At 54.7% G+C, this 24,173-nt stretch overlaps 9 protein-coding genes and 1 non-coding gene across 10 annotated transcripts; 4 read left to right on the forward strand and 6 right to left on the reverse strand.

Moving 5' to 3' along the window:
• Positions 1-252: 252 nt before the first annotated feature.
• Positions 253-2,972, forward strand: APM1 (Apm1p; the record flags this gene model as incomplete). Its single annotated transcript, XM_076642719.1, has 12 exons — positions 253-265; positions 346-371; positions 535-694; positions 1,087-1,285; positions 1,371-1,515; positions 1,661-1,790; positions 1,914-2,081; positions 2,183-2,319; positions 2,401-2,524; positions 2,611-2,738; positions 2,813-2,851; positions 2,931-2,972. 12 exons carry the CDS (start codon positions 253-255, stop codon positions 2,970-2,972), a joined length of 1,311 nt encoding a protein of 436 aa, XP_076497554.1.
• Positions 2,973-3,896: 924 nt separating this feature from the next.
• On the forward strand, positions 3,897-5,248 carry BDY24DRAFT_386794 (uncharacterized protein). The gene is made up of 3 exons (XM_076640151.1): positions 3,897-4,253; positions 4,358-4,380; positions 4,485-5,248. Exons 1-3 carry the CDS (start codon positions 3,937-3,939, stop codon positions 4,775-4,777), a joined length of 633 nt encoding a protein of 210 aa, XP_076497555.1. The 5' UTR covers positions 3,897-3,936; the 3' UTR covers positions 4,778-5,248.
• Positions 5,249-5,631: 383 nt separating this feature from the next.
• BDY24DRAFT_386797 (3'-5'-exodeoxyribonuclease) lies at positions 5,632-7,418 on the reverse strand. Its single transcript, XM_076640152.1, has 6 exons — positions 7,127-7,418; positions 6,956-7,021; positions 6,726-6,839; positions 6,492-6,647; positions 6,067-6,396; positions 5,632-5,948 (listed from the first exon to the last, which is right to left on the reverse strand). Exons 1-6 carry the CDS (start codon positions 7,164-7,166, stop codon positions 5,656-5,658), a joined length of 999 nt encoding a protein of 332 aa, XP_076497556.1. The 5' UTR covers positions 7,167-7,418; the 3' UTR covers positions 5,632-5,655.
• A 600-nt stretch (positions 7,419-8,018) lies between these two features.
• Positions 8,019-8,158, reverse strand: BDY24DRAFT_t46. Its single transcript has one exon. It is a non-coding gene; the product is annotated as a tRNA-Ser (tRNA).
• Positions 8,159-9,307: 1,149 nt separating this feature from the next.
• On the reverse strand, positions 9,308-11,253 carry BDY24DRAFT_414595 (amidase signature domain-containing protein; the record flags this gene model as incomplete). The annotated part of the gene is made up of 11 exons (XM_076643336.1): positions 9,308-9,391; positions 9,467-9,550; positions 9,617-9,793; positions 9,870-9,925; positions 10,025-10,304; positions 10,378-10,409; positions 10,477-10,510; positions 10,675-10,780; positions 10,852-10,945; positions 11,021-11,086; positions 11,160-11,253. The coding sequence occupies 11 exons, from the start codon at positions 11,251-11,253 to the stop codon at positions 9,308-9,310; spliced, it is 1,107 nt and encodes a 368-aa protein (XP_076497557.1).
• A 279-nt stretch (positions 11,254-11,532) lies between these two features.
• On the forward strand, positions 11,533-14,124 carry DOT1 (histone methyltransferase DOT1). Its single transcript, XM_076640153.1, has 7 exons — positions 11,533-12,171; positions 12,246-12,413; positions 12,529-12,995; positions 13,091-13,429; positions 13,523-13,657; positions 13,732-13,810; positions 13,904-14,124. The coding sequence occupies exons 1-7, from the start codon at positions 11,559-11,561 to the stop codon at positions 13,966-13,968; spliced, it is 1,866 nt and encodes a 621-aa protein (XP_076497558.1). The 5' UTR covers positions 11,533-11,558; the 3' UTR covers positions 13,969-14,124.
• A 432-nt stretch (positions 14,125-14,556) lies between these two features.
• On the reverse strand, positions 14,557-17,662 carry BDY24DRAFT_38108 (uncharacterized protein). The gene is made up of 4 exons (XM_076639279.1): positions 17,454-17,662; positions 17,229-17,286; positions 16,926-17,083; positions 14,557-16,732 (listed from the first exon to the last, which is right to left on the reverse strand). Exons 1-4 carry the CDS (start codon positions 17,576-17,578, stop codon positions 14,740-14,742), a joined length of 2,334 nt encoding a protein of 777 aa, XP_076497559.1. The 5' UTR covers positions 17,579-17,662; the 3' UTR covers positions 14,557-14,739.
• BDY24DRAFT_38066 (uncharacterized protein) lies at positions 17,386-18,350 on the reverse strand. The gene has a single exon (XM_076639209.1). It carries the CDS (start codon positions 18,233-18,235, stop codon positions 17,747-17,749), a length of 489 nt encoding a protein of 162 aa, XP_076497560.1. The 5' UTR covers positions 18,236-18,350; the 3' UTR covers positions 17,386-17,746.
• A 1,985-nt stretch (positions 18,351-20,335) lies between these two features.
• Positions 20,336-21,142, reverse strand: BDY24DRAFT_414598 (uncharacterized protein; the record flags this gene model as incomplete). Its single annotated transcript, XM_076643337.1, has 3 exons — positions 20,336-20,566; positions 20,680-20,875; positions 21,006-21,142. The coding sequence occupies 3 exons, from the start codon at positions 21,140-21,142 to the stop codon at positions 20,336-20,338; spliced, it is 564 nt and encodes a 187-aa protein (XP_076497561.1).
• A 324-nt stretch (positions 21,143-21,466) lies between these two features.
• Positions 21,467-23,831, forward strand: BDY24DRAFT_38144 (uncharacterized protein). The gene is made up of 4 exons (XM_076639343.1): positions 21,467-21,610; positions 21,698-22,117; positions 22,399-22,487; positions 22,594-23,831. The coding sequence occupies exons 2-4, from the start codon at positions 21,708-21,710 to the stop codon at positions 23,601-23,603; spliced, it is 1,509 nt and encodes a 502-aa protein (XP_076497562.1). The 5' UTR covers positions 21,467-21,610; positions 21,698-21,707; the 3' UTR covers positions 23,604-23,831.
• The last annotated feature ends 342 nt before the right edge of the window (positions 23,832-24,173 follow it).

Here is a 24,173-nt window from a genome sequence, read left to right on the forward strand (position 1 = left end):
GAAGGGAGGGAATCGAAGGAGGTCAGCTTCAGACGATCTCGCTCTCCTTCCAACCGTGCGAGTATAGACATTTCGTTACTCACGGGTAACCCTGGATGATGCGAGCTTCCAGAAGAGAAGAAGAAAGGCGAGAAAGAGAGGGAAGGGGAGAAGAAAGGATGGGAAGGGAGGCAGGGGAGAGAGTAGGCGTTTGGGCTGACTCTCCGATTTCCTTAGGGACTCTCGTTAGCACGCATCCACCACCTCCTGAACATGGCTTCTCTTAGTAAGTTCACTCTTTTCAAGCTCGCAAAGTCAAGAACTACATGCTGACCACCCATCTATACACCTCTCGCTCTTCTTCAGTTGCAATTCTCGACCTCAAGGGCAAAGTAAGTCGCACCTTCTCGACCTCGCACCTCCTCCTTCCCATCCCTCCCTTCCCTCTGCTCGCTCTTCCCCTTCATCCTCCAGGTCCAACTTGCTCGGCTGAGAACTAGATGCAAGGAAAACATAGCTGACGTTCCCTCTGTGTTGTTCTTGCTCTTCCCTCAGTCCTTAATCCAGCGTTCCTACCGAGATGATGTTCCTCCATCTCAAATCGAGCGCTTCCTCCCTCTCATCCTCGACATGGAAGAGGAGAACGTCCAGGTCACCCCTTGCTTCACAAGCGAAGGAGTAAACTTCATGCACATCCGTATATCCAACCTCTACAGTGAGTTCACATCCCGTTCGTCTGTTGGGCTCGTGGAAGGAGAGCTCGTGCAAGGAAGGTGACGGATGGGCGCGAGCGAGGTGATGCCGGTCCTAGAGTCCATCAAGCTCGTATGGACTTGGAGAACCTTCGAGAGGGATAACAACAGCGAGGAGCTATATGGGCTTCGTGTTTCTGTACTCTGAGAGCGGTAGGAGGGAAGAGAGAGCTCGTTGTATGACACTGCGGTCGAGGTCGAGCTGGCGACCTCCTTCCCTCCCTCTTGTTCTCGTCCGACCTCCCTTCTTCCTCCTCCTCGCCACTTCAGCTCGTCCAGCTTCGACCCGTCCACTCGCCCATGTCCCAGCTACGTGATGCTGACTCTTACCATTCTGCTTCTTTCTGCTCTCCAGTCCTCGCCCTCTCCAAACGAAACTCAAACGCTTCCGAGATCATCATCTTCCTCCACCGCCTCGCCTCCGTCCTCACCGAATACTTCAAGGAGCTGGAAGAGGAGTCCATCAGGGACAACTTCGTGATCGTCTACGAGCTGTTGGACGAGATGATGGACTTTGGATTCCCTCAAACGACAGAGTCCAAGATCTTGCAAGAGTGAGCTCACCTCTCCTTCCTCCCCTTCGCCTCGAGCGCCTTCGATTTCGAGATTACTGACTCGCCTTCTTTCTGACCTCCTTAGGTACATCACTCAAGAGTCGCACAAGCTGGAGGTTCAAGTTCGTCCGCCAATGGCTGTGACGAACGCTGTTTCGTGGAGGTCGGAGGGAATCAAGTACCGGAAGAACGAGGTGTTCTTGGATGTTATTGAGAGTTTGAACTTGCTGGTGAGTCTCGATTATATCTTCCTCGTCATTGTATCCCCGGTGTGGGCTTCTCGTCGCTGGAGTCAAGCTGAACGAGCGACAGAGCTGACCTTCCTTCCTCGTCTCCCTCTCCTTGAACGCGTCTTCTCGTTTTCCCGTCTTTCAGGTGAACGCCAACGGAGACGTCATTCGTTCAGAGATTCTCGGATCGGTCAAGATGAAGTGCTATCTCTCGGGGATGCCAGAGCTGAGGTTGGGGTTGAACGATAAGGTCATGTTTGAGAGTACGGGACGAAGTGAGTTTGATTCCCTTCCTTTCTCCTTTCTCCTTTCCATCCTCTCGATCCCTCAGCCTTCCTCCCCGCCCGCGGCATCCATCTCGAGTCGAACTGATTTTCTTTCTACCTTTCCCCTCGCAGCATCACGAGGAAAATCCATCGAGATGGAGGACGTCAAGTTCCATCAGTGTGTTCGACTCGCTCGATTCGAGAACGACAGGACGATCTCGTTCATTCCTCCCGATGGAGAGTTCGAGCTGATGAGCTATCGACTATCGATACCCGTCAAGCCTTTGATTTGGGTGGAAGGTTGGTGCACATCTTCCTTCTACTTTATTCTTTCTCGCTCGACAACCTCGACGCGTCTCGAATCTCGGCTGACCTCCCCTTCGTTTCTTTCTCACGAACAGCCGCCGTGGAGAACCATCGAGGATCTCGAGTGGAGTACATCGTCAAGGTTCGAGCTCAGTTCAAGCGACGTAGTACGGCCAACAACGTCGAGATCCTGGTGCCAGTGCCAGACGATGCCGATTCGCCAAAGTTCAGGGTGAGCTCGACTTCTCCTCCCTCCCTCCTTCTCAAACGCGTCGGAAGCCGACCTTCCTTTCCTTTCTCTTCGCTTCGATAGGCCTCCGTCGGAACCGTTCACTACGCTCCCGAGAAGGCAGCGTTCGTCTGGAAGATCAAGGCTCTCGCTGGAGGAAAGGACTACTTGATGCGAGCTCACTTCGGATTGCCTTCGGTCAAGACTGGTTCGTCCCTCTCTCTCTCTCTCGACCCACCTTCTCGACCTCTGATATACTGACTCTTCCTCTCCTTCGCTCCTTCGTACTTGCAGACGAAGCCCCTGTCCGTATACCCATCTCGGTCAAGTTCGAGATCCCCTACTTCACCGTCTCGGGAATCCAGGTTCGGTACCTGAAAATCGTCGAGAAGAGTGGCTACCAGGCTTTGCCTTGGGTTCGGGTGAGTCCCTTCTTGACCTACCTATCTTCCTTTCGGTTCCTGACGTTCCCTCTTTCGCTTCATCTCGGAATCAGTACATCACCCAGCACGGAGACGATTACTCTCTGCGTACCGTTCGTCCTTTTCTCTCGTCCCTTCGTCCCTCCTCGAGACGAACGCTGACTTTTTTTTTCTTCTCTTCTTCTTTCACAGCTCACCGACTCGAAACAAAGCTCGATCATCACGCCGCTTTGAGCTAAAGAGCAGGTCTCTCGAGCTCTCTTTCCTCTCTCCCTTCTTCGTCGTCGTCGTTTTCGTTTCGTTTCGTTTCAGGGTTTCTTTCTCTTCTCTTTCTTCATCTGCACGTCGTCTTTCCTTCCAGACTTTTTTTTTCTTTCTACGTACCCGCTGCTTTCTCTGTTTTTTTCCCTCTCACGCTCATAAAGATCCTCTCGCTCTGCCCTCTATCCTGGTCGTCGAAAGACAGATCCCGAACGATTCCCCTACTGCTCGTGGATGGTCGAGGACTGTAGGCGCGCAGAGGAAAGTGGGGTCAGGATCACGAGCTCGCCGTTGGAACGAGGGAGAGGAACAGAGGATCGAAGGAGGAGGTCAGAGGAGCCGCGTTGGTGGAAGAGGAGGAGGAGGGAGGCGAGTCCGGTTGGGAGGGACATCGCTGGAGGAGAGAAGAGTTCATCGACCTGCGATGAGTTGAGGAAGCGTATAGCTATGAAGGGGTTGAACGCTTTACTGTCCTGCAGGAGCGAGGAAAGAAGAAGAAGGGGGGAGGGCTAGGGCAGGGATGGTGGGAGTGAGAAGGGAAAGGTAGAGGACGCCAAGTGGGTTGAGATAAGCTGATTTCGACGGCGTATCCTCCCTAGATGGTTTGGAGTTGGCCTGGTTGAGTTGAGATGAGCTCACAGCTCATTAAATAGACGACGGTTCGGCTGGAAAGAAGGAGGGAGGAGGCGACTCAGCTGAGCGGTTGGAGAACGACCTCTTCCTTGTTGATTTTTTTTCCGGTTCAGCTTCGGGGGGGCGGCTTGAAAGATCTGCCCTATCAGCTAGTTGGATAAGATCTCGAAATAAGAGATTTCACTTCGTTGCTGGTGGTCTAGCGTGAAAAGAAACTTGATGAGCTCAACTCTCCTTCCGGCGGCGGGCTCGTTCCCTCTCAACTCCCATCTCCCTCCTTTTCCCCTCTCCATCCCAAGGAAAAATGCGTCGTCGTCAAGCCGCCCCTCCCGCCCACGCTTACCCTACCTATCCCGAAGAGCGTAAACCCGTCCCTACGACTCCTTACGTGGGAGGAGGAGGAGGAGGCAGAGCTGGCGCCCCTTCTTCTTCGTTCCCTCCTCGATCTTATCTTCCGAACCATCCTTCCTCGGGAGGAACAGGAGGAGCTCAGCATTACTCCGGAGGGGACGTAGGAAGGAGCAAGACGTTCGTTCAGACGGCTACGCTGCATGGCAAGTGGGCGTGGAAGGGGTTGCAGGATGCGTGCAAGGTGAAGAAGGGATGGGATTTGGTTTCGAAGTGAGTCGTCTCGTTTGCTCTCGTTTCTGTATATATGTATAGAGAGAGAAAGAGCTGGAAGCTGACAGTCTTGATTGATCTTCTTCTTCTCGTCGTTCTTCCAGTGACGCTCGTCTTCGAGGAAACCGTTCGTTTCCTTCGTCCTCTTCCGTCGAAGCTCACCATCTCCTCCTCCCTTCCCAATCTCCTCGCCTCTGACCCCTCCCCTTCTCTCCCTTCTCTCTCTCTCAGTGATCAAATCCCTTCTCCTCAACATTCCCTTCCTGCTCTCTCTCCTCTTCCTCTCCTTCGTCCTCCTCCCGCTCCTCTCGAAATCGCCAACGCGATCTCAGGAAAACCCTTCCTTCCTCAGCTGGCTCCTCCGCTCCCCTCCGCTCTGGCAGTTGCTCGGAACAGGAGGAGTCGTGCTCGTGAACGGAGTCTGGCAGGGAAAAATCGCTGAACGAGCTTGGGGGTTGAACTCGGGGGCTGGTGGTGGAGCGATGGGAGTGAACGGAGGAGCGGCTGGAGGAGGTAGTCTGTGAGTTTGGACGCGGTTTCTTTCTTTCTTCGTTTCCCTCTCTTCTTCTTCTTCTTCCAAATACTCACTCACCCTCTCTTCTCTACTTCACCCCCTCAGCTCAACCCGAACTCTCCTCCTCCTCGACTTCATCCTCGTCACCTCCCTCTTCCGGCTCCTCCCTCTCTCCCTCGGTTCCCTCCCCGCCTTCGCCTACACCCTCCTCGTCAACGCCTACTACTGCTTCGAATACACCCTTTCAGCTCAAGCCTACACCCTCCCCGAACGAATCTCGTTCCTCCAAACGCGCTCTTCCTACTTCGCTGGATTCGCCTTGCCCTTGACCTTCTTAACGACGAACTCGCTCTTGCCGCCGCTGCTGAGCACGACGTTGTTTGCGCTGCTGTACCCGATGTATTTGATCTTGGCGAGCGGGAGTACGCCGTTGCCGAGAGCGGGGAGTACTGCGGCGTTCGGAGGGCTGCCGGTGTCGGGGGAGGAGGCGGGAGGAGGGGAGGAGTTTGGAGGGGAGGAGGGGGAGGGAGGAGGGCACGAAGGAGAGTGGTGGGGGTGGTGGCCTAGGAAGGTGAGGGTCCTTGAGGGAGGGTTGTGGGCCGTCGGGGTTTGGGAGGGGTTGATGAGTGGCAGAGGGAGTGGAGGGGTCGGGAGGGGTGGGCATAGGAGGAAAGGGAGTCGGATGTAGGGCTGCTTTTTTGGGTTCGTTTGAAGGGTTTGGAGTGGAGAGGGGGTTGAAAGTCGTTTGTTGTTGGGTTTCTTTTGGTAGCTTTTTTTCGTTCTTTTAGAGTCTTTTGTTTTTTTCACTTCTCCTCGAGCTCGAAACACGAAAGAGAGAGAGAATGAAAAACGCGACGCGACGACGCGTCTCAAACCCCATTCCATCCTCTAAACATCTGACACTTCCTCCTCCTCCTCCTCCTCCAACCCAAACATTCTCACCGTATTCTCCCACACAGCCTTCACCACGACCTCCATCTCCACTCCTTTGACCTTCGCCACCACCCACGCGACTCTCCCGATCCCGCTCGGTTCCATCCTCCCCTTCACGGCCTCCCCAGCCTTGAACTTGTCCGGTTTGTTACTCGACGTCGGGGAGTAGAGAGCAGCGAGGGTAGGAGGGAGGGTGATCAAGTGAGCGTGCGAGGCGTGCGAGGTCGTAGGCGTGCAGTAGGGTGAGTCTTGAGGAGAGGAGAGGAGAGGAGAGGAGGGTTCAGCTCTTTGTTTCTTTCTCTCTCGTTTCTTACAAGCGATTCTCCTAACCCAAGAGGTTACAGAGAGAGATCCCACTCCACTCACCCGTCTCCAACATCAACCTCTCCAACGGAATCCCTCTAACCATCTCCAGTCCTTCCTCCGTCTTCAAACTACACCCGTTGATCCCAACGAACAACGACCTATCCAACTCCAAAATTTCCTCCATCTCCTCCTTCGTCCCCGTGAACGAATGAACCACCCCTCCTCGAGCCTTCCAGTCCTCGGATCGAGAGCGGAGAATGTCGATGAAGTCTCTGTGGGCAGCTCGGGAGTGGAGGAAGAGCGGGAGGGAGTGCGTTCGAGCGAGGGAGAGTTGCGAGAGGAAGTGCGTCTTTTGGATGGAGGAGGGACAGAAGTGGAGCCGGTCGTAGTCTGGAGAGCGAGAAAGGGGGAGGAGTTCAGTTTTGAGTTAGGAAGATGGGAACGAGCAAGAGAGGAGAGAGAGAGGGAAGAAAGTCGAAGCTCACCTAAACCGCACTCCCCAATCGCAACGACTCGTCCTTTGCCCTTCCCACCCTTCTTCCCCTTCGAGATCAACGCATCCAGAGCAGCCAAGTACCCAACTGGGTCCTCCTCCATTTCGTTCGAACGAGTAGGATGCAACCCGACGGTCGAGTAGACGCCTGCGAGCCAACCAAACGAAACGAAGGAAGGTGAGCTTCGACGTTGCCGTTTCGTTTGAGCTCGAAAAGAAAACGAACCATGCTTCTCAGCCAGCTCGAGAGCTTCTTGAGACTCGGAGAGAGATCCTCCAGTGAGGATACAGGTTGAGACTCCAGCTGCTTTGGAGCGAAGGAGGACGTCGTGGAGGTCGTCTGTGAAGGAGGGAGGGAGGGAGGGGAAAGTGGTGAGCTCGACCAAACTTCCCTTCTCCAGCTTTCGGACTGCTCGTTCTCCTGCTATAGGACAGAAGATGGGTTTGAACACTGGCCTGGATGACGAGGCTTCCCGTGGTAGACTCCTTTGAACATGGAGTCGGTCGCGTTGAAGGCGATGTCTGAGAGCGAAGAGAGAGATGGGAGGGAGGGAAGGGGAGCGGAGGTGAGCTTGAGAGCAAAGTCGTTTTTGGTTCGCCTTCTCGAGAGCAAGAGGTGCGACTGACCTATGAACTTGTGGGGAGGTAGTGGGAGGGTCATTCTCATGGATTAAAGAGAAGAGTAGAGTCGTTGGGTGAAGGGTTGAAGCAGTTGGAGGGAAGGAAGGAAGTGAGCTTGAAAGTGAAGTGATGATTTTCGACTCGACTCCGAAAGTGAGTTTTCATCACGACGAGGTTTTTGAGGGCTGCGAGCTCGAAGCTGAGAGAACCGGGTTTTCTGCTAGATATCCGCTGAGTCTGATGAAGTGTGGCTGAGTCGGAGAAGCGAAGAAGAGTCGATGAGGGAAGAAGATCGAACGGTCGACGCGTTCGCAGAGCAAATCATAATTTCTGCTCTCTGTCACGATCCAGAGCCGGATTGAAGCTTCCAGAGCTTCTGGAAGCCAAAGAACGGCCCACGGTTGCGCGCGTCGTGCGTCGCATCCCTCCCGTCGAGCACCGAAACATCGATCGACGCGCCCTCACCTTTCAGCCCTGGCTCGACCGACGCGTCTCAAAATCTTCGGAACTTGACGGATCTCACGACTCAACTCCAGCGACGTTGTTCTTGATCCACAAGATAGCTCTACATTTCTCGCGTCGCCCTAGCCATGGGGGATCGGCTTCGAGGATGGAGGTGAGACAAAGGGAAACAGCGGGGATAACCAAAAGACGCGCCGCCCTTTGTCTTCTTCTTCTGTACTTTCCTCGTCCGTTACTTGGTCAAACGCGTCGCTTGAGGGGACGAGGGATATCGCAAAGAGGTCAGCTACACGCTCGTGGTCTCAAAATGACCAGGAGAGGCGTGTGGGCGGCGGTAAGAGTCGAAACACGACGCGTCCCCCCCGCCGACCAAAACACTCTCGTTCGTTTTCACAAAAGATGAAATCTAAAGCAGTTGCGTGCGCGGCGCAGCAAAAGCTGAATACAGGATTCGAACCTGTGCCCTCAAAGAGGATGTGATAGTTTTTGGGAACGCTCGAGAGACAGAGAAGAAGGCTCTGTATCCTGAACGACCTGGTTCTAATCAAACACCGTAGACCACTTGGTTAATTCAGCTGGATGGCAGAGGTTCGTCGGTACCTGTATAGATTGGCTGCCGAGAAAAAGCGAGCGGTTTTGGAAGCATAGTCGAGCTCGAGGAGGGGAGGTAAGAAATAGCGCGTCGCGGTGGTTGAGCTGGTCTTTTGCTGGGGCTGCGCTGTGTCTCGTTGGGCTTCTTCGGAAGTACGCTTCTTTCCTGCTCTCAGGGGAGAGAGGCTGCAGTCGGGGGATATCATTTAAGCAAAGGTCACCGACGCTCGTTTCGTTCCAACGCGTTTAACCTCTGCTGCTGCCGACTCTTCCCTTCTCCAAGAAGGCAGCTTTCGACTAGCTCCTCAGCATGCCGCATGCAACCGGAGACGAACTTGTGTTTGCGGAGGAAAGTCAGCTGTTTGCGAGGTGCTCAAAGTTCAGATTTGAAGCAGGAGGGGAGAAGACGCGTCGCGATTGTGCGAGAACTTTGTGCTTTCTCGTTCTTTGCTTCCCAGTTCTTCTGACAGTGTACAAATGGCCGTACTCTTTCTACTCTCGAGTTGAAGGTCCCCATATCTGAGAGGAGGGGGGAAGAGGGAAGTGGACGCCTGCTGCATTTTCTCTTCTTCCTACCCTCCCATGGGCCGACTGCTCAGCTGTACCTTCCGAGCTCTCCTTTTCAGACCCAAAGTATATCAGGACTCTTCATTATACGGGAGTCAATCCGCAGCGCACGCCCAACTTGAGGGAAAGAGCGAGTCGGGTCTTATGGTGAACCCGCGTCGACTAAACGCTTCAAGCCTCGCCTTGACTTCTTCATTGCTGTAAGCTGGATGATTATCGATCGCTACTTCAGGTAGAACAGGGCTGAAAGAAGAAGGGAGCTGTTTGGGAGGTCTAGACGACTCGAGGAGGGGAGAGAAGAGGAACGCGTCGCGTTCGAGCCTTCCCGCCGGTCGTTGCTAGAGATCTTTCCGTTCTTCCGATCCTTAACTCAAAAAGCTGCTGGTCTCCGTTTCACTGCTCGGAGGAGGCTCAGATCATCCTGCATCTCAACATTCAATCACGCGACGAGTCTTCCTCTCGACTGTCCCTCCACACGACCTTCACTCGAGCAGATCATTCCTTTACTCAGACTTTAGATCTAAGACTGAAATCCTATCCTGAGCTCATCTGACTGCACCAACGAGTCTAAACGAGCTGCGAAGGGACCTTTCGAGGAGGAAGTGCCGCTTCCAACCCTGCCATGATGGAGATCAACGTCTTCTCGTCCCACTGATTCCAACCCAAAAAGAAGCGAAGTGAGTCAGAAGCTGAGCTTACACAAGCCGAGACGAGACTCATACTGACCTTCCTGACGAGAACGGCGAGTCCGAAGGGCTGACCCGACGCAGAATCATATCCAAGAGGCACGGTTCCGATGGGGTATCCGACCTGAGAAGAGGTTAGAAAGAGAAGGTTAAAAGGTGAAAACGAGGAGTTAAAGGGGCTGAGACTCACGACGGCAGCTGGTCCAGTGGCACCGTCCTCGGCTGGGAGGAGGAGCGCGTCGAGTTGGTACTTGTCGAGGACAGCGTCGATTCCTTCGGTAGCTCCGAGTCTGAAGGTGGTAGCTCGAGCCTGGAGGTACTCTGCGGAGGACTTCCCCATGGTCATGACTGATAGGATGTTGGTTTCCTGAGGACCAAGATGAACGGAAGGAAGTCAGACGTCGACGAATGAAGAGCGAGTTGAAGAGGAGAGAAAGGGCAACTCGCCTGACAGCACTCTCCTTCAGGCATCTCGAAAGCAGCATTATGATCGTTGAAGCTGCGAAGAAGCGAACGAGTACTCTGGGAGTCAGCGATTCAAGAAAAGAGATGAACGAAGCGCAAACTCACTTGATCAAATCAACGAGACTTCTTACACCAGGTCCGCCGTCCGTCGCGTTCCCCAGTCCTTCCAAGTACGTCTGAAGATCCACCCTGAAGTCCATAGAGAGCACGACCGTCTCGCTGTCTCCAGCGAAGAACTCTTCCGCCGAAGGGAAATCGGCTGGGTCTTGAACGAACACTCCAAACTTCGAGGAGAGGTCGAGGATGGTGGAGTTGTGGAGAGCGTCCTCATCGTCGGGGAAGAAGACTTTGCGAGGGATACCGAAGCCGAACAAGGAGAGGTTCGTGTACTGTGGAAGGGTGAATTGGGTGTACTGGAAAAGAAAGAAAGCGGGGTCAGAGAAGAGAGGAGAACGAGACCGTCGCAGCTGAGGGAGTTTGACGAACGTTCTTCTGGATGTAAGGACCAGCGTAGGTAGCTGTAAAGATTAACAATGGTTCAGTCAGGTCGGTCCAACATCGAATAATCGGCATGAAAGGACTCACTAGCGTTACCTCGCTCGTCCACTCCAGCGATCGTCTCGAGAAGGAGCGCGACGTCTTAGACCGACTTGGCTATCGGACCAGTTGTATCTTGAGTTGAGCTGTATCATGACGAGAATGGAGGACGTCCTGAGTCGTGGGTCTCGAACAGAGGGAGAGACGAGTGAACCCACGAAATCGGAACGACGCCAGGTTTGAAACCAGTCCAACGGTTGGCTTGATCCCGAACAGAGCAGCACGACTGGATGGACAGATGATGGATCCATCCGTCTCGGAACCGAGAGCAGCAGCAGCGAATCCAGCAGATCTGGAGGCGGAGAAGACGCGTCAGTTTTGCAAGCGCAGATCAACAAGAGGCGGAAGGCGACGCAAACTCACACTCCGACTCCTGAACCAGAGCTCGACCCACAGGGATCTCCTCCAGCGGCAAATCCTCCGATGACGTAGGCAGATTGAGTCTGACCTCCTCGAGCTAGCAGCGAGGACGGATGGAAAGTAAGGTCAGCTCGACGCGTTGGAGGTTCGAAAAGAGAGGAAAGAGTCTCACCCGACCATCCGTTCGTGATGTTACCCTTCCAGTTGGCAAATTCTGAGAGGGAAGCCTTGCCGATGACTGCTCGGGAGACGGTGAAGGACGGAAGGGATTAGCACTCGAACGAATCGACGCGTCCCCGCACTGGACTCACTGATCGCTCCTGCTGCTCTGAGCTTCGCCGAAACAGCTGCATCTCTAGGTACTGGCATCCCAAGCAAAGCGTAACTCCCAGCGGTCGTGCTCATACCTAGCTCGACGTCCGTAGCGATGTTGTCCTTGAGAAGCAAAGGGATTCCGTTAATCCGTCGCGACGAAAGAGGATAGCACGACGCGTCTTGGTTGTTTTTCTTCGGCGAAGAAGCGAATCCCAAACTGCGATGGTCAAACGAAGTCGAAGATACGATCTAAATGCTCTTCGAGTTGATTTTTAAGGGAAAACATCAGTACTGTCGTCTAGCGGCCGCCGTCACCAAGGGAGGAACCGAGAGTCGACCGGATTTGGCGAGCTCCTCCCTTCCTCCCTCCCAACTCTCTCCTTCTCCCCTTCTCGATGATCAACTTCTTTGGAGGCAAGAAGACGACCACAACCACAACCACTACCACCAAGGTCTCCACATCCACTCCCCAGGCTTCCAAAGTCGTCGTCACCAAGACTCTAGTCCCCGTTCAACCTACAAAAGAGAGGTTCCGATCCAACGCATCCTCCTCGACCTCAACTCATCGCGACCCTCCTCCTTCCTCCTCCTCCCACTCTCACTCTTCCTCCAGCAACAACAAACGGAAACAACCACCTCCCCCTCGAGCTCGATCTCCCGACTCTCCTCCCAAACCCAAAGCTCGTAAAGTCGTAGCAGAGAAGAAGAGGTCAACAGGCACACCCGTCCAGCGTGTCCTCGCTGCGGAGGACTCGTCGTCCGACGAGGAGGAGCGTCCATCGAGTTCTGGTGGATCGAGGAAGCCTTCAGAAGGTGGAGGAGGGGCTGGGAGAGCTAGGAGTGCAGTTACCAGTCGAGCGGGGACGCCGTCGGGTGGATTTGGAGGGGTCGGAGAGAGGGTCGTCGAACGAGACGTTCAAGCTCACGAGCTCGAAGGAAGGAGACCTTGGAAAGGGTTGATTCACTCGGAGGACGTAGTAAAAGCAGACAGTCATGTCTACAGACCTTGTAAGCAGCTCTACTATGGTTTGAGACCAGTGAAGGGAGCTGATTGGGGTTGGGTTCTGCTCGTTCGCAAACAGTCTTCACTGGAGAAGGAGCTGACGAGGACGACCAACCGACTCGGATCACTCTTCAATACCCTGTTCGAGGAGCTAGCGAGAGGTTCGTACTTCTCAGTCCGAAGGTCAGCGACGGAGAGTACGATCCTATCCAGGAGATTGCGAGGATCATCAGAACGGTGCTCGAAAGTGAGTCTTCTTTCCAGCTTCGCTCCTCCCTCTCGTCCCTTCCCTCCTTTCTCTCGATCGCATCGAGAAAGGATCGATCTGACTTCTTTCGCTTCTGGCTTCACCTCCCATCCAGACTTCCTCCCTCCTCCAGCATCGACCAGTGCAGCACCTTCGCCTCTCCCCTTCTCAGCTCCCTCACCCATCGCTATCCCTCCTTCACCTCTCAACCCTTCCCACTTCTCCCTCCCAACCCCACCTTCCGCACCAGTACCAACACCCACACCCACCACGAACCCATCTTCTCCTCGTCCGCCGCCACCATCTCACAACCACTTCCCATCCTCCAGCATCGACGACACTCCTACCGAATCCTCTCGGATCCTACGACTGCTCACGCGATCAACCGCACCGAACATCCTCTCCCTTCCTCTCTTCCTCGAAGCCGTCACTCGCTACAACGCCCTCATTTACCGAGCTCTCGAGTCAGGAGAGATCCAGCATACGGTGAAGAACATGAAGGGATTGAAGGCTGAAATCTGGGGGCTGATCGGGGAGCAGGTGTATCAGAGGGTGGTCGGTCCAAAGACGGAGTCTCTTTCGGTGAGTTCATCTCTTCTTATACCTTCATGCCTCCTCCTGTGTCAAAACTTCTTCTCTGAACTGGTCTCGAATCTCTCTCGCTTTCTTCCCAACAGAACTACCGTCCTTTCTCGGACAACGTCTACGGCGAACTCACTCCCAAATTCACCTCCCTCATCGCGTCCCAAACCTCCCTGTCTCCCTGCTCAACCTTCGTCGACCTCGGTTCAGGCGTAGCCAACTGCGTTCTTCAGATCGCTCTCCAGATCGGCTGTGCTTCGTACGGGTGCGAGCAGCTCAGCGGTCCTGCTGCTTTGGCGAGAGGTCAGGTCGCAGAAGCGAAGAGGCGGTGGGCTTTGTGGGGACTGAAGGGAGGGAGTGAGGTCGAGGCTTGGGAAGGAGACTTTTGCGAGCTCAGAGAGGTGGCTCGGGTGCTTCCAAAGGCCGATGTGGTGGTGAGTCTCCTGCTTCTTCTCCGAGATCTCTCGTGTCTCGATTCGCTTCGAGACCTGAACTGACGCGTCTCGGCCTTCTTGTCGTTCTTCCAGATCTGCAACAACTACGCTTTTTCCTCTCAGCTCAACGAGAAACTCTCTCTTCTCTTCCTCGACCTCAAGGAAGGAGCTCAGATCATCAGCCTTCGACCCTTCGTCAACTCGGATTTCAGGCTGAACGAACGAACGGTTCGTCTTCGTCCTCTTCCTCCCATGGTATCTCCTCGCTCGAGCTGACTCGATCGGTCCTTCATCTACCATAGAGCTCTTCCCCTCAAGCTATTCTCTCGGTCAAGGAGTACCGGTTCTCGACCCAGGCCGTCTCGTGGACTCACGAAGGAGGTTCGTTCTCCCCTCCCTTCTTCCCGTTCTGCCTCCCGCTCTTCGACCTCTCGAGCTGACTCCCTTCTCCTCCGCTCCTTCTTGATGCTTCAGGAATCTACTACATACAAACCGTCGACCGTCGAATGCTCCGGAAGTACCTCGAGAAGACGCGATAACTCCAACAACGACACCGAACGAACGATCTCGACGGACGAGCCCTTTTCATCAATCTTCAGCAACTCACTTTAACTTAACACTCGGACGGCTTACCAACACTTATCCACGACCCGTATCTCTACTCGATGCCATGCTACTACCACTGCTACTGCTGGGTCTATCTCTAAAGGGGACGGAGAAAGGGGAAGCTGCCTTGCAAGACGCGTCTCCGTTCTTCTAAACAACAGCTCATGAGGTTTTTTTTTCAGTCGAAACAAACAAGGCTACGTAAAAAACGGAAAGCGAAGAGTAGAGACAATGCGGAGAGTCATATGAAAGGAGAGCATGAAGGGGAGTATCGTGTAAAGGAAGAGGAGAAAGCTGAAGGAGGGGTAAACGTGAGAGAGGTGTCTAGGGTAAAGTAGGATTGGGGAAGGGAATGAAGTCTTCGCTGGGAAGAGTACCGGGTGTTTTAGGTGTAGGCTGAGATGTACAAGACAGGTGAGCAAAGAGAGCGAGAGGCAAGGTAGGATGCTGAGCGAGGAAGGTTTAAGCAAGACGGCGACGGAGACGGGGCGAGGAGAAACGGTGGCTAGATAGATAAACAGGTATAGATCTCGGAGGAGAGGATAGAGTGCGTAGACTAGCGGAGAGAGGCAATAAAAGAAGACAGCGAGGGCGAAACAAAGGGAGTAAGGCGAACGATCGAAACGAAACGGGACTGGGCTGAACTCGGATCTAAAGCAAAGGAGGAAGACGAACCCAAACCACCACCACTCCCTTCCCCTCCTTCATCGAGAACCCATCGAGGACCCTCCCGACACCGAGAACTTCCCCAACCCGACGTTCCCTCCAAATCCGACGACGTCCAGCATCCCTGGAAGCGCCCTCACGCCGAGACCTCCCTCCGACTCCCCTCCTCCTCCTTCGACACCTCCTCTTCTTCCCTCCTCCTCTATCTCCATGCTCTCAAGCCCAATACCAACCGTTCCAGCCGACAAGGCAGGAGAGACTTGCTTCTCCGTCGCCGAGTTGTTGGACGAATGATCCGAGATGGATCCCCCTCTCGAGGAAGGGAGAGCAGCGAACGTGGGAGGTCCTCCGACTCCAGGGAAGGGAACGAAGACGGAGGGTGTGGGAGGATTGCGTTGAGAGGATGAGGAGGGAGCCGACGAGGACATGGAGGAGGATCCGCTGATGGAGGAGGGTCTTGCTCGACGAGCGAGGAACGGGACGGGTTCGACGCCGTAGGTGGGAGGAGGGAAGAGTGGACTGGGGAGGGTGGGTCGACCGAACGACTCGTTTCCCAGCGACGACGAGACGAGTCCTTGGTTGCTTGAGGAGGAGGAGGGGAAGGCGAAGGTCGAAGGAGGAGGGAGCGGAAGCCCTCTGTTTCCTCCTCCGTACGAGGAAGCGGTAGGAGATCGAGGATGCGAAGAAGTGGACGACGACGTGTGGCCACTTCGACCTGCTCGGCCTCCTCCTCCCGCTTCGCTTGCTCCTCCGATTCCTCGAGACGACGACGACGAAGGCCTTCGAGGATGGGTTTGATGCGAGTTCGAGGATGAGGAATTTGAAGACGCGTAGCTTGATCGATGAGGAGCGAACTGAGTGGCGACGGGTGCGGTGGAAGGAGGGAGGGAGGAAGGTAGGAGGGAGGAGGTTGTTGAAGTCGTGTAGAGGAAGTCTCTGAACGAAGGGAGGGCCGTGGCTGAAGAGAGCGGAGAGATGTTGGTCGACGAGAGAGGTATGATGGGTTTATCTTCGAGTGGTGGGGGGTGTTGGTGAGGATGGGAGGGCTGCTGGCGAGATCCGGAGGTGGGAGGGAGGTGGGTCAAGGAGGGAGGAGAGGTGGATCGACTTTGGGAGAAGAGCTGCATGGGAGATCGAGGACGTTGCGACGAGGAGATTCGCTCGTGTGGTGGAGGCGGCCTTGCGACTGGAGTGAACGGATCGTTGCGGAAGGACGGGTAGGCAGTTTGTCGAGGAGTGGAAGTGTTGTAGTAGGAAGACGAGGATCCGGATCCGGGGAACGACGCGTATCGATTCATCTCCCTCGGTCTTTCTGACGTCCAAGCTGACGATCCTGATCTTCTTCCTTCTACCTCCCCTTCGGACACCCTCCTGTCAGGTCCCGACTCAGCGACGTCGTACCAGCCACTCGAACCCTCTCCTCGTAGAGTGCTCTCGTATCGTTCCCTCTCCCAGCTCCGTCGCGCGTCCCAACTCTCGTCCCTCATCTCCTGATCCCTACCCTGGTCGCTCCTCTCTCTCTCGCTCTCTACCGCCCTCCTCTCCTTCTCTGCTCTCTCCTGCTTAGGACTCAACCTCAGCTGTATCGTCGATGGGACTCCGATATGCGAGTATTTGGGTCGCTCGTGCTGATCTCGTTCTCGTGGACGATGGTTTGGATAGACGGGATCGTTGGGGTTTCGAGGGAAGTAGGACGAATGATGGGGTAGGTCCGGTGGAGGAGGAGGGTGCTGTGGGTGGGAAGGGTAGCTGGGATGGTGTGGAGGAGGTGCAGCGGCGGCGGAGGAGAGAGGGTGAGCAGGAGGGAGGGAGTAAGAGTTGTAGGAGGGTCGTCGAGTTGTTTGGTCCGAAGACGAAGGCTCTCCAGAGACGCCTCCGATGGGCTGGTAGACGAAGGACGACGTAAGAGGATGAGGAGGATGCTGGTAGGACGAGGAGGAAGGAGGGAAGGGACCTGAGGAGGACGACGAAGAGGGCGGAGAGACGCTCGCCTGTTGAAGCTCGATACGTCGATGTTTCTGCCGTTGATTCGTGGAGGAGGCCAAAGAAGGAAGGAAGGGTAGGTCAGTATTGATGCTCTTCAGACTGATCGTCTTGAGAACGAGGAGGGAAGCGAGAGGACGGCATGGAGGCGAAGGAGATCAACGAGAGCTCTCTCCTCTTGACAGGACGCTTCCGAGGACGAGATACGAGGAGGTAGAGTGTAAAGGAACGGAATACTTATTGGTACCAGATCTGCACTTTACGCGGCGTTAGACCGATCTGTAGTGCTAGTTCTTCGCGTTGGAGGGTCGTAGGGAACTTGGTCTGAAGAGGAGGGCGAGTTGGGAGTTTGGTTTGGTTTGGTTCGGGGAGGGTCAAGAAGAGGGAAGAAAGGAGAAGCCGAAGGTCAGCGCCTTCGTTCTCGTGATATGAAAATCAAGATCCGTAGAACTCCAGCCCTTGGGGGTTGATAGGAAGGGCAGAAGGGTCGAAAGGGAGGGAGGGAGCACGGAGGGAGACTCACGATCGGCTCAGATCCACTCACTTGATTCCATAGGCCAAAGAGACCCGCGAGCTGAGCTGGAGACATCATCGTTCTCGTTCTGTATGGATGAGAAGGCATGGGAGAGAAAGGGAAGGGAAAGAGAGCGAAAGAAGGTCAGCTTCAGGTTTGGGCCAAACCTCCAGGCTCCCTCCCCTCCCCCCCCTTCAACGGGTCCTCCTTCTCGTTGCCCTTACTACTCTAAGAAGAGATCTGATCGAGACGTACCTTGCTTGAGACCCCTCTCCTTTTCCCTTTTCATTCCCGTACTGCAAATCTCCGCTCTCTCTGCGACCTCCTCCCCCTCCTTCTCCGTCTGAGCGCTCGAGCTCGTCTCGTTCGTCGTCCGACATCTCCGAGTGGGTGGGTGCTCTTGTAGCGTGTATGGAAAGCGTGTATCCAGAGCGGAGAGGAAGGAAGAGGAGGAAGAAGAAGAAGAAGTCGAGGGAGGTTAAAGATGGCTGTTGGAGGGGAACGAAAAAGAGATAGCCTTTGAGGGGAGCGACGCTCAAAGTGCTCACTCAGAGCTCCGACTCGTCCTCTTTTGTTTGTTTGGTGGGCTCCCTTCTTTGTTCCATGCAGTGGAACCTTTTTTTGCCACGTTTTTCGTCTGTTTTCGAGATGGAATTCCCTCTTACGCCCTGCCCTTGACGTCGTTCCCGCATCGCTCTTCCTGTATTTTTTTCATTCGCATGATTCCCTCTTTCGCTTGATGATTCATTGAACAGCATTGACCCCTCAGCCCTGAGAACAAACACCCTCAGAAGACAGGAGGAGAGGAGAAAGAACAAAAGAACGAGGTCTCGGGGGAGCGAGCTTCGCTTCCTTCTTCGAGTTCGGAAGGTCTTCCCCCTTTCTTTTGCAAGGGGGTGACCGGAGTCTGATTTTGGAGGCTCGTTGTGGACAAGGGGGTCCCCCCCCCCCCTTGTCCGCACCCGGGTCGCGTTAAAAAACAACTTGAGTTGTGTATTTGACCAGCTTGAGCGAGGAAAGCGAGCCCATGAGCTCATCGCTACGTAAACGAACTGATGTAAGGAAGCTACAGCAGCGACTAAGCAGCAGAAAAAAAGCTAGGAGGAGTTGATGGGGGAGATGGAGAAGAAGAGAGAAGAGGGAAGGTATGAAGGAAGGAGCGGGAGGAGGGAGAGAGAGAAGGAGGAGAGAAGGAGCAGCGACGCGACGGTTTTTGCTTCGAAAAGCTGATTTTCGAGAGATGAGCTCTGGAAAAGGCGGATGGGCGTCAAGGGAAGGATTCTTCGAGAGTCGTAGAACAAAGAGAGACGTTGTAAGAAAGAGAAGAGAAGGTAGAAAAGGGACCATGTGGTGGTTTGGGGGGAAAAGGGACGAGCACCCCTTGTCCACCCCCTCCCCAAATTCGGACTCCGGTCACCCCCTTGTCTTTTGGTCGTCCTGTCTATACGTTTGTCTCATCTCATCATCAAGAAACATGAAAGATGTCGTTAGATGTCATCGGTTGTCTTTCATCAAGGGGGAGAGACACAAGGACAGAGGCGGACGACGCGTCGGACATTGAAGCAACTCCGACCTTGCGAGACTTCCAATCTCATCCTCTTTTTTGGTTCTAAGGAGATGTGAGGAAAAGCAGGACGGAGGGAGAGCGATGAAGATGAACGAGCCCCCTTCACCCAATTCATGCATATCAATCGACGGCAGCAAATTCGACGTGAGACGAGTTGTTTGCCCAGGGGAAGCTCTGGAGCTTCGAGGCTCGAAGTTTCCTCGAAGTGATCTCACCGAAGCTTCCCTTCCCTCTTCCTTGCTTCTTTAAGCACTTTTACAAAGCTTCGCGGAAGGTTCCGAAGATCTTTGCCTGTGCTTTGAGGCGATCGAGAAAGGAGGCTTGTCTCTGATATCTCGTTTTTCTTTTCTCTGCGTCGTTCCGACTCGAGCACTTCGTCGCTTTGGGAAGATGAAACCTAAAGAGTCGTAGAGAAGGCATGGCGAGATCATTACAGAGAGTAGCGGAAGACCTCAGATATATAAGATACGAAACACCGCCAGGAAAATCGAACAGAAACAGCGAAGGCTGGGAGAGACGCCCGACGCGTCGACGACGGAGGGGTTTAGAGCTTGAAGCACTCTCCTTTCGAGGAGAGCGGCCAACCTCGGTTTCAGGAGTCTGTAATTGAAGTGAGTGGAGGGTGTCAGCTCTCTCAAAACTCGTCGAAAGAAAGGAAATAGACGAGCTCACGGATCTTGCACTCCCTGACGCGACAAGTGACTTGGTCGACTCCTGGAAGCTTCGAGCAGTCAACTCCGGCTACTCCGATGCATCCATACACGAGCTAATGAAGATTTTTCAAAAAAACTAAAGTTCAGTCGCAGCTTGGAAGGGACTTGAACGAAGATAAATCGTCGACGCGACTCACGAGAGGCTCTCCTTCACGTTCACACATCCGAACCTTTTCGCAAGAGAACACACCCGCTCTCCAACCAGACATATATTCCCTCCGATGAAGCTCGATTGCTGTTTCAGCGCTCTCTTCTTCTTGTAAGCTGGTGAAGCGACGGCAGGGTTGGCGGTTTCAGGAGCGGGGCAGGTAGGTTTGCTCGTCGAGAGGGAGTCCTCCCAGCTACCAAAGGATCATCTACGAAGGGAGCCGAGCCAACTGTCCGATTCTCATCAGGTTTCAGCACCTCACGAAACTCTCGAGGGCGAAGACTGACAACGAGCTCACCGTTCGTTCCCTCGCTTGCTTCCTCTCGTGGCTCTCCCTCCCCCTAGCACCTTAGAAACCCTCTCCGTTCTGAAGGCGAAGAGCAAAGAACAAAGACTCATCTGATCTGATCTTCGAGTCGTGGCTAAGTATCGAAGCCCATGGAGAGGCGATTCTCGAGTCGAGCTCAGCCCTCCCGTCCCCTCCCTTCCCTGAGCTCACTCTCGAGCTCGACGGACCCCGAGGGATCTCCAGAGAGTCCACCAGCATCCTGTCCGACGCTTTACGAGCTTCGGCTTTCGGTTTGAGCTCAAAAGGCTCCAACCTGTTCCGAACCCAATCGAAAAACGGGACAGGTCAGGTCTCTCTCCCCTCCTTCATCCTTCTCTTTTCCTCCCTACACCTCCCCAAACTCACAGATCACAACACCCCTCACCTCACTCCCAACCTCTCATCCTCCCTCTTCCCCTCCAACCCCAACTTCTCTCTCCTCTGCTCCCTGCCCTTCAACCCGCTCTCCATCCGCTCCTTCGCTGCTTCCTCCCAAACACTCATCTCCAGGGTTGGGACGTGAACGACTAGGATCGCTGAGAGTAGGAAGGGGAGGATGACGCCGAGTCGTTTTCGGACGGGACGCGAGAGGGTGGAGGGTGTTCGGGGGAGCTAGAACGAAGGAAAGAAAGGAGCGAGGGAGGGAAGGGGAGGAGGTGAGCTCGACGTCTGTTTCTCCTTCGTTTCATTCATTCTTATGCTCGTTCTTTGTAACGAAAACTCACCTCTTCTTCAAGTCTAATCAACTCCCCCGTAATCATCCAAGGACTCCTCCCTCCTTCGGTTCTCTGTAGGATCCCCAGGGGAGTCTCCTCGGGACGAGATCCATCGAACGCGAGGGAAGGGTCGACCCAGATTCCTGTGGAGCCGTCGTGAGAGGAGAGGAGCATGAAGCCGGAGGAAGAGTCGTAGGCGAGCAGTCTGTACGAGGGAGTAACCGAGAGGGTGACCAACCGAAAGAGTTAGACAGCGGAGAGCGTGGGAAAGGAGGAAGGAGAGCGAGAGCAAGAGAGGAGAGGAAAGAAAGGAAGGAAGGAGGAGTCGAGCTCACCTTCCTGCGATTCTGATCTTTGTGACGAGAGAAGCTGAGGAGCTGGAAGAGAGCAAGGATGGGATGGATGCGATGGGGACGAGAAGAGCTGAAGCTGGTTTGTTGGCGAGGGATTCTACCCAGGAGGACGAGCTCATGGTGGTTCTTCGGAAGAATCGACAGGAGGTTGTTTCCAGGAGGTGACCGATCAAAAACAGGCTCGCGTGGACGATTCCTTCCTTGCCTCGAGAAGAATTTCTTCTCTCGAGCTCAAGTAGTCGACTTTGAAGATGGCGGCGATGATGCTCTCGAAGACCCCCATAAATGAGCTGGGAGTGAAATATCACAGCGAGAAACGACCCGTCAGCGGGGTCCTCCTCCCTCCCGCGCTGCTCCCTGTTTTGCTTCTCGCTCCCAACGTCGATCTTCCCTTCTTCCTTCTTACCCTATACCTCTCTCTCTCTCTCTCTCCCTAGGGACTTCTCTTCCGGACTCGTCGGTTGGATTCAGCACATCTAGGGTCAACAGACGTTGTAGCAAAACAGGGAATCACCTCGTCGTTCTCTTCACCTCTCTCTTCACTACCGCTTGGCCCTTCCTTCCTTCTGCCCTTCCTTTTTCTTCTCGTTCGTCCCTTTCACACTCATCTCTCGCTCGTCCTCTCTCAACGCTCACTCCCTCGCTATGTCTTCTTCTTCGTCTTCCTCTCTCAGCAGTCTCAGCATGTCTTCAAGCTCAACTTCCTCGACGACGTCCGCCTCCTCCTCCTCGACGACTTCGACCTCAACCTCCTCCTCCTCAGCCACCCCAACGTCCTCCTCAGCAGCAGTCGTCTCGTCTTCCACCGCAGCAACTTCCTCCTCCTCCTTCGTCACTTCCATTCGCTCGTCTTCTTCTTTAACCAACACCGCTTCCTCTTTCTCAGCTTCAGCAGCAAGGTCAACCTCCAACAGCGGAACCGTCGTCAACAACACCGCGGGCTCATCGTCCTCTTCTTCCTCTGGCGGTCTTTCCGGAGGAGCCATCGGAGGAATCGTAGGAGGGATCTTGGGTGGAATCCTAGCGGCTGTGTTGGCGGTTTGGATCTGGAGGAGTTTGAAGAGGAGGAACGAGAGGAAGGAGTATCCGTTGCCGTGAGTCTCTCCCCCCCGTCTTCTCTCTGCTCTTTTTCCGGAGGCCGTGCTTTTCGTTCTCGAGCTCTCGAGCTCGAGAGAGCAGGCTTCCTTCCTTCTTCGTTCGAGCTTCCTTCCGCCGGAAGCGAGAGCGGAGTTGGTTAAGAGAGGCTCGAGGGGAGGAGGGGAGGAGTTTGATGAGCTCGCTCCCAAGACGGCTCGGAGCAACGACGTGAAATGAAACGAGAAACCAAACACCCAGCTGACGCCTTTTTTTTTCCGCCTTTCTAAAACTCTCACAGTCCACCTCGAGCCATGTCCTACGCTCCTGGAGGCCCTGCGGTTCCTATCACCCTGACGGCAGCGCGACGAGCCTCGTCTTATGGGAATCGTTCGTTCCCTCTTCTCTTTTTCTTCTTCTCTCGTCGCTTCGCTGCGATTTTTTTTTCCTCTCCCGCTGACTCCTCGATCCCTTGTTTCTTTTTTCTATTTTGCAGTCATGACTCCCACCACGCCCGCAGGTTCCTATTCCCGACGAACCTCCTCCTCCCACCTCTCCTCCTCTCAGCACCAGCACCAGCGAACGTCTTCGTACGGACAAGGTCGACCTCCTTTCTCCTCCAGTTCCTCCTCCCCAGCTCGTCGCCTCTCCTACGAGTCTACCTCCCAACTCCCTCGTCACGCAGGAGGACAAGGAGGGCTCTCGACTCCTCCCGACAACGCGACCGCTCCCTCCTCGTCCGAAAGCGCTGGTTCCAACTCTCCCCAACTCCTCCCCGCCGACGACGACCGAGCTCCTCTTCCTCACTCCATGGGAGCCGAACCTTCCTCCTCTTCCTCGAGGAACAATTCCCCTCCGTCGTCCCGATCCAACTCCTCCCACTCGTCGGATCCTAGCTCTCGCTCCCCGACTCAAACTCAGCACCATCAGTTCCCCTCGAGACCCAACCCTCACCCCATCAACACCAACATCTCCCACTCCCACTCTACCAACAGCGCTACCCTCCTCGGCCCTTCCTACCCGAGTCATCGAACCTCTCGCCACTCCATCGCCTCTTCCATCGCCTCCTCCAACGGTGGTGGACCTTCCCGCTCCCGCTCGTACGGTCCCACCTCCTCCCTCGGACCCGGAATCGCCCTGAGATCGGGAGTACCTCACGGAGGGAGAGGAGTCAACCTCCAGATGCCTGCTCCGTTGGGTCCACCTACCCTTCCTTCGTTCGGAGGAAACGGGGTGCCGACGAACTCGTGGGCGAACGGGCTGAACGATCAACAGAGGAGGTGGGACAGTGCAGGGGCTGTTGAGCAGGAGGGGAGGTGGAGGGAGAGAGAGAGAGAAAGAAGCAGAAGTAGTGTTGGTGGGAGGAGAGCGTCGAGGACGCCGGTGGAGGAGGAGGAAGGGGAGTTTGAGGACGAGATGGATCGAGGGGAGGGAGGGAGCAGTGGAGGGAGCAGTGCGGTGATCTTGCAGCGGGAGGAGGAGAGGCAGAGGCAGAGACGACCTTGAGTTGTGGACTTGACGACGGACTCTTTTCCTCTTTGGCCTTTCATTTGACGGACTTCTTCTTTTGGTTTTCTTGGGCTCACGACTTCCTCTCGCCTTTTGAAACTCTCACTCACGAACACTTTTCCCTCTTCCGCTTTGCATTCGCTCTTGCTAGCTCGCACACACCCTCGTTTTTCTCCCTACTTACTCTTTCATCTCTAGCATCTTTAGATACTCCACTAGCCTTCCCCTCCTCGTTTTACAAAATCTCCTCGAGCGGGAACGACGACGCGTCGCTTCCTCTTTCGTCCTTTGCATGCCTTCCCCTCTCTCTCTTCGTCCTTCGTCACTTGCATTACTTAACACTACTCCCCTCCGCTTGCTTTCGTTCTCTACACTTCGTTTTCGTTCCTTCAACTCAGCATCTTGCTTCCATTAGAGCCTTCGTTTGCTTGCCTCGCTCGACTTCGCACCCGCTACGCTACGTAGTCTAGTCCCTTCTTGCACAAAATCTTCCTAGTTTCTTTCTTGCTACTACTATGATGTCCTTTCGCTCTACTTTGGGGTGGGGAAGAGACGAGAGGGAGAGAC

The sequence above is a fragment of the Mrakia frigida genome, assembly GCF_051309035.1.
Source record: "Mrakia frigida strain ATCC 22029 unplaced genomic scaffold BDY24scaffold_12, whole genome shotgun sequence".
NCBI lineage: Eukaryota > Fungi > Basidiomycota > Tremellomycetes > Cystofilobasidiales > Mrakiaceae > Mrakia > Mrakia frigida.

Bases quoted from the DNA above. Each gene is read 5' to 3' on its own strand.
- BDY24DRAFT_386794 (XM_076640151.1), top strand. From the start codon at position 3,937: ATGCGTCGTCGTCAAGCCGCCCCTCCCGCCCACGCTTACCCTACCTAT. The intron at 4,254-4,357 runs GTGAGTCGTCTC...TCGTTCTTCCAG, and splicing joins GGATGGGATTTGGTTTCGAA to TGACGCTCGTCTTCGAGGAA. The intron at 4,381-4,484 runs GTTCGTTTCCTT...TCTCTCTCTCAG, and splicing joins CGCTCGTCTTCGAGGAAACC to TGATCAAATCCCTTCTCCTC.
- BDY24DRAFT_386797 (XM_076640152.1), bottom strand. From the start codon at position 7,166: ATGAGAATGACCCTCCCACTACCTCCCCACAAGTTCATAG. The intron at 6,648-6,725 runs GTTCGTTTTCTT...GTTGGCTCGCAG, and splicing joins CGAGCTGGCTGAGAAGCATG to GCGTCTACTCGACCGTCGGG. The intron at 6,397-6,491 runs GTGAGCTTCGAC...CTCGCTCTCCAG, and splicing joins GATTGGGGAGTGCGGTTTAG to ACTACGACCGGCTCCACTTC.
- DOT1 (XM_076640153.1), top strand. From the start codon at position 11,559: ATGATCAACTTCTTTGGAGGCAAGAAGACGACCACAACCACAACCACT. The intron at 12,414-12,528 runs GTGAGTCTTCTT...CCTCCCATCCAG, and splicing joins CATCAGAACGGTGCTCGAAA to ACTTCCTCCCTCCTCCAGCA. The intron at 12,996-13,090 runs GTGAGTTCATCT...TCTTCCCAACAG, and splicing joins CAAAGACGGAGTCTCTTTCG to AACTACCGTCCTTTCTCGGA.
- BDY24DRAFT_38108 (XM_076639279.1), bottom strand. From the start codon at position 17,578: ATGTCGGACGACGAACGAGACGAGCTCGAGCGCTCAGACGGAGAAGGA. The intron at 17,287-17,453 runs GTACGTCTCGAT...TCATCCATACAG, and splicing joins GGAGAGGGGTCTCAAGCAAG to AACGAGAACGATGATGTCTC. The intron at 17,084-17,228 runs GTGAGTGGATCT...GCTGACCTTCGG, and splicing joins TCTTTGGCCTATGGAATCAA to CTTCTCCTTTCTTCCCTCTT.
- BDY24DRAFT_38066 (XM_076639209.1), bottom strand. From the start codon at position 18,235: ATGAGCTCATGGGCTCGCTTTCCTCGCTCAAGCTGGTCAAATACACAA.
- BDY24DRAFT_38144 (XM_076639343.1), top strand. From the start codon at position 21,708: ATGTCTTCAAGCTCAACTTCCTCGACGACGTCCGCCTCCTCCTCCTCG. The intron at 22,118-22,398 runs GTGAGTCTCTCC...AAACTCTCACAG, and splicing joins AGGAAGGAGTATCCGTTGCC to TCCACCTCGAGCCATGTCCT. The intron at 22,488-22,593 runs GTTCGTTCCCTC...TCTATTTTGCAG, and splicing joins AGCCTCGTCTTATGGGAATC to TCATGACTCCCACCACGCCC.